General features: G+C 63.2%; 1 protein-coding gene across 1 annotated transcript in view; it reads right to left on the reverse strand.

Annotated features, from left to right (window-relative positions):
* The window catches only part of Exoc3l4 (exocyst complex component 3-like 4), a 25,851-nt gene extending 20,386 nt beyond the window's left edge, over window positions 1-5,465 (reverse strand). Inside the window, exons 1-3 of the mRNA XM_013012926.1 lie at window positions 5,382-5,465; window positions 1,552-1,946; window positions 6-294 (exon numbers count right to left, since the gene is read on the reverse strand). Of these exons, the coding sequence (XP_012868380.1) occupies window positions 6-294; window positions 1,552-1,933 (671 nt within the window). The 5' untranslated portion in view covers window positions 1,934-1,946; window positions 5,382-5,465. The remainder of the gene's footprint in view (window positions 1-5; window positions 295-1,551; window positions 1,947-5,381) is intronic.
* Between the last annotated feature and the right edge of the window lie 509 nt (window positions 5,466-5,974).

Here is a 5,974-nt window from a genome sequence, read left to right on the forward strand (position 1 = left end):
CGGGGGGTGCCGGGTGGGCCTCGGCCTCGGCCTGCACCACCCTGGCCGCCTGGGCCAGAGCGTCTGCGTCCACCCCCTCGGGGCCCAGCGTCTCGCGCACGATGGCGCGGATCTCGGCTGCCAGCGCGTCGTAGTGCAGGCACACGTCCATGGCGCGGCGCGCAAAGGCCGTGGGGTCCTGCTCATAGGTGTGCGAGTCCTTCTCGGCCACCAGCTGCGCCTCCAGCTGCTGCAGCTGTTCGAAGGCTGCCAGCAGCTGCCGCTCTGTGATGAGGTCGGCCACGGATTTGCCTTCTGCGTGGACCAGGGAGGAGAGAGGCGGTGGAGAGGCCACACCAGGAAGGGACTCAGATGCCCTGAGCACAGATGGTGATGGCTGCCTCCTCCCTCACCGCCCTCCCCCCCATCACAGGTGAAGAGGCAGAGCTGGGGCCCCTGGCTGAAAGGCGCTGTCGGGGTCGGCCTCTGCTGGCCCCACCAGCCACCCCTGCCCTCTGCCTTGCTCCCACCCACCACCGGCTTGGCCGAGCTTGTCTCAGTGGACCCGCGAGCAGCCCTGATTGCAGGCCGAGCAGGGTCAGAGCTCAGGCTGGGCGTGGCCCCTGATGCCCCAGCATCCAGAGGTAACCTTGGTGCTCTCCCGCACGTTCTGCCAGCCCCCAGCCCAGGGGGGCTCTCCCCATCCATGCCAGCCCCCCTTCAAGTACCACTTCAGTCTGTCCTGAGCGGCCTCACCTCCCTCCAGACAGAGACGGCCCCATGCACCCTGCAGGCCGGCCCTGATCATGGAGGACAGCACCTCAGCCCGGCCCTTCTTTGGCTAGAAGTCAGGTTGTGAAAAGCTCTGCAGAAGCCAGGGTTTTTCCAGTCATAAAGATCTGTACTCAAGCCAGGTGCCAGTAGTTCACACTCAGGAGTCTGAGAGCTGAGGACTGTAGTTCAAAGCCAGCCTGGGAAGGTGGCTCGGTGGTAGAGTGCTTGCCTAGCATGCTTGAAGCCCCAGGTTCAATTCCTCAGTACCACATACACAGAAAAAGCTGGTAATGGTGCTGTAGTTCAAATGGTAGAGCACAGCCCTGAACAAAAGCAGCTCAGAGATAGTGCCCAGGCCCTGAGTTCAAGCCCCAGAACTGCCCCCCCCCAAAAAAAAAGCCAGCCTGGGCAGTAAAGCCTGTGAAACTCCTATCTCCAATTAACTACCAGAAACCAGAAGTAAAGCTACGAGTCAAGTGCTAGTCTTGAGCAAAAAATCTGAGGGAGAGCATCAGGGTGTGAGTTCAAGCCCAGTACTAGCATGCGTGCATGCGTGTGTGGGTGCGTGTATTCAAATTCCAATTCCCTGCTTCCCAGCTGAAGGACTGGAAGGAAGCAAGTCACATCACCGCTCTGAGCCTCACTTTTCGCCCAATGCGGAGGGCCGGTCCCTTGCTAAGGAGAATGTGAACCGCAATGAGCTGAGCTTCCAGAAAAACCTGCCAGGAAGACTAGGCTGAACTGCTGCCCCTTGATCTCAGTTTCCCTCCAAGCTTCACGCTGTGTGCAAGGTCTCACCTGTCTGGGACTCCAGCACCTCCGGCCTGGGACCAGCGGAGGGCTGTCGGCCAGCACCATCCACAGCTCCCGTGGGCTCCTCTGGCACAGTGGCGCCCTGGGGCTGGCCGGCAGCAGGGCCTTCCTCCAGGGACCGCCGGAAGGACCGGAACAGGGAGCTGTGCCTGCGCGGCCCCGGGTCCCCGCTGGCAGCTCGCGAGTGCTGGCTGGCCCAGGAGAAGGCGCGTTTCCACGTGCCCAGGCCCAGCTTCCGGGCGCCCTCCCGGGGGGTGTCACGTCCGTCCACGCTGCTTGTCCGCTGGCAGCCCTGAACGGCGGTCTGGGGCTCCCTGGGGCTCTGGGGCTCTGGCCCAGGGCTCACTGGCCGCGGCGATGGCATCATGGTTGCAGGAGAGCTAAGGGTGAGAAGGATGCTCAAGAGCCAGAGGGCATCCGGGGAGCAGACAAGCCCCAGCCAGCCTTCCTGGAGCAGCAGAAAGGGGGCTCCGTCGGCAAACACGGTAGCCAGAGCGTTCCGTGTGCCAGGTGGCAGCCAGAGCCGAGGTGGGACCAGCCACAACCATGGGAAAGGCTTGCCTGGCATCGCTGCCCAGGAGGGTCTTTCCAAGGCCAGACCGCTGGAACTGAAGAGGGAGCCCAACATGGAGATTCTGGGACCTGGCCCAACCCACAGCCCCCCAGCGGGGGGGGGGGCTGGAAACCACATCCGGGCTCCTCAGACCTCAGGTTCTAAGAATCCCCCACACAGACACTTCTCTGCAGCGGCCCTTTTGCCCTTCAGGGCCTTCAGCCCATCCACTGAAGAACCACAGAAGACCTGGCCACTTCTGCTCAAAGAGGAGTCCCTGCCTTCCCTGGGGCGGCTGGGTGGGGGCAGGCGCTGTGGTGAGGAGCAGTGGGAGGCTCCCTGTTGCTTATCATGGCTGCACAGCCTGGAGGGAAGGCGGTGGTGGGCCTCAGTCTATATTTAACTGGGTGCTGGGTTCTTGGTGTTGTTTCCCCTCCTTTACAACTCTCCCTTCCCCCACGGGTGCTGGGTCCAAGGGCACAGACCGCACTGCCCGCCCCGCCAGGCACAGGCCCACCTCCTTATAAGCCTGAGCAGGGCTGGGGTGGGAGAGAGGAGGGAGCTTCCCCCCTGCCCGCCCCTCCTGTCCACCCACCCACTGTGTAACCTGGAACCCTGAATGGGGTGGGTGTGAATGGGGTGGGTGTTGGGCTGGCCAGGCTTTACCCTGGTCTTGGAGAGACCAAAAGAAGAGCTGGACCTGCAGGCCTTAGAACAACGGAGAGACTCCAGCCCTCCTCCACCCAGGATCCGGGACAGGGCTCTGGCTGGAACAAGGGCCAGCCTTGCCTCACCGGTGGGCTACCCTGCACACTGGGCAAGCCTCAGACCCTCTCACCAGGCCCGCTGAGCCGTCCTGAGCCTCAGGCTGCTGGCCACGGCGAGAAGGCTGGACAGGGAGGCGGGCCTGGGAGGTGGATGGAAATCTTATCTTCCCCGCCCTGGACACAGGTCACCATCTATACTGGCCCAGACTCGGGGGCACTGCCCATGGGACTAGCCCCACCCCTGCCAGAGGGCGGACCGGCCTCTCTCCTTCTCCTGGGTGAGGAAGAGACGGTTCCTGCCCAGGCCGCCCCTGCCCTGCCTCTGCCCAGGGCTCCAGGGCCCCTGGCACCGGGTCACACGGCGAGCCCTGCCGGGTGAGCATGAACTCACACGCAGCAAACACCTACTTGTGTGCATTCCCCTGCTGACACAGATTGGATCTTGTGGTCGCGAAGCCGGGAGCTCTGCCCCAGCCCAGGGGCGCGCAGCGGCCTGTGTTGAGCCCCTGACAGCCATGGTGCCTGGAGGCTGCTGCCCCTGTGCCCCATGAGTATGGGGCTGCCTGAGGAGCCCTTGCTGGTGTGGGGGACCCCTGGGTGCAGGGGCGTGGGGGGGAGACCTGGCTATCCCCACCCGGGTCAGCAGGGAAACCTAGGCTTGGAGAAGGGCGACCCGGTGGCTGCCCTCATTCCAACACCCTCGCCGGGCCTTGAGCGGGCACCACCGCGGACCCCCGCAGCTCCCATTGTTCCTGCTGGGCCCACTCCCCAGGCCAGCCCCGGCATTCGAAGCCTCCCCTTCCAGCCCCGGGGGGTGTGGAGCCCGCGGGGCTACTTCTGTTCTCTCCCAGTGCAGCCCCGGCTCTCCCTCAGACTGCCCCTCCCTGCTGCCCACTCAACCTGGCCTTCAGGACCCAAGGGTACCCCCACTCCCAGAAGTCCTGACGGCGCCAGCCCAGGCCTCCGTCCATCTCCCAGCCTGGGGTAAGGACAGCAGCATCAGCAGACCGGCCCGGCCTCGTGCACGCGCGCAGTGCTGGTACTCCTGCCTGAGCCTCAGGCTCCCCCGGCCTGGCCTCTCCCAGGCCCTGTCTCCCTGTCTCCCTGCCCAGGGAGCCCCGCGCCCTGGCACGTAGCTCCCTCCCTCAGGCCTAGTGGGAGCTGAGCACCGAGTCTAGCCATAACACCCCCGGCAGGGCCAGCAGCAGAGGCAGGAAAGTCACTTGGAGAACATGATTGTTGGGAACCCCCTGGCACCCCATCTGTGACTGAGAAGTCGGATCTGAACTGTGGAGCCCTGTGCCTCCAGCCTGGCGTCACGGCTCATTCCTAGAGCTTTCCTCCGGTGCCCAGCCTCCTCCCGGGCCAGCCCAGCAGTAGCCACCACAGGTGAGTAACACCTGTCCGCTGGCTCTGCCCTGCACACCCCAGGCTTCTCTTCAGCCCCCAATCTCAGCCCCACCCCCCTCCGACTCAGACTTGTCTTGAAAGTCTTCCTTGCAAGCTAGGAATCTTCTGAAAACGAAAATGGGGACAGGCACAAGGGGGTGTGTTCTCACCTGTGTCTGGAGAAGCCAGTTAAGAAAACATTGGGCAAAACAGAGAGATCTGCTGTATTGTAACTCATTGGTGGTCTGACTATCTGCTCAGACCCTGAGATGGAAGATTCCGGAGTGCTCAGGAGAATCTCCAGTTTCCTGATGTACAAATGTGACCAGCAGCTCTGCTCTATGCCCGCAAAGCCCGTCGGAAAAACACTTTCAAAATTCCTTCTCAGCAGCCACAAAGCACAGACTCTCCTTACCCCTGGAAGTACAGCCTCCTCTTCAGCTCCTCTACCTGGAACACTCACCTCTCCACCACACTCCACTCCCCCAACTCTCCCGCACCTCCCAGGCGCTTCTCCCAGCCCCGCCTCCTCCACCTGCCCCTGCCTTCAGGGCTCAGAAGTGGCTCCACCGCTCTGACAAGCCCCGGGACAGAGCCTCAGCCCCAGGGGTGCACCTTCTCTATTGCTCTAGGGTCTCCATCCCTCCACCAAGTGCTTACTGCCCCCCACCAGCAGTAAATGGGCCCCACCCAGCTCTCAGACAGGACCTGTACATCTGCTTTCCAAAGTAGCTCTGTGGCTCTGTCCTCTGTGTGTGTGTGTGTGTGTGTGAGAGAGAGAGAGAGAGAGAGAGTGAGTCTGATTTGCCCACTGGGTTGTATTAGCTTTACACTGCGCCTGCTCCAGCTTCTCCCCGTGTGTGTGGCTGTTGCAGAGTGTGTGTCAGTGAGTGGTCCTCTTGTTGAGTCCGTGCCTGGACACGCGTGTGTATGTCTCATGTATGTGTATCTGTGCTGTCTGCGTGTGTGTGCAGCTGCCGTGTGTCTGAGTAAGTGGATGAAGCCCAAGCCCTTCGGCATGGAAGGCCAGGCAGGAGCAGAGCTTGAAGTCTCAGCACCCACTGCCTAGAGCCCCCCCAGCTCCCTGCACCCTGCCCAGGACATACCTGCGGAGTGGGCAGATGCTGGGCCCAGGCAGAAGGGACCCTGGAGACGGCCTCCCGCAGTGTCCGGCCCCGGCTGGGCGCTCTGAGCAGCTCCAGCCAGTAAGGAACAGCTGGGACGTCCCAGCCGCACCAGGCCAGGGCCCGCGCCCGCCCCGCCCCCCCGGACCCCGGCCTGCTTTCACTTTCAGCCACATTCCAGAGCCCCAACCTTTGGCCCTCCCAGCTGGGGGTGAAAGCTGGCAGCCTGCCCCTCCCCCAGTCAGAGCACAGGACCCCCGTGCCAAGCCCAGGACCTGCCCATCAGGTCCTGCCCAGACCCCCTGCGCCCAGCTGGTGCCCAGAGCCGGAAGTGCTGTGTGTGTGTGCACACATCTGTGTATCCGTGCGTGCACATGTGTGAGTGCCCGTGAAACAGCAGGGCGCATCCTGCTCCTGAGGACTTTGGGGGGGCAGACGGGCCCCACTCTGGGGTGAGGAGGGACTGTGCTGGGGCAGGGCAGGGGCAGGGCTCGGGCAGAGCAAAGAGGAGGGGTGGGCTGGAGCCTGCTGGCTCTAGGCTCCCACAGCCATAGACTGGAGGTTTCTTTCTTTTT

Source organism: Dipodomys ordii, unplaced genomic scaffold (assembly GCF_000151885.1).
Source record: "Dipodomys ordii isolate 6190 unplaced genomic scaffold, Dord_2.0 Scaffold2, whole genome shotgun sequence".
NCBI classification, from domain to species: Eukaryota; Metazoa; Chordata; class Mammalia; order Rodentia; family Heteromyidae; genus Dipodomys; species Dipodomys ordii.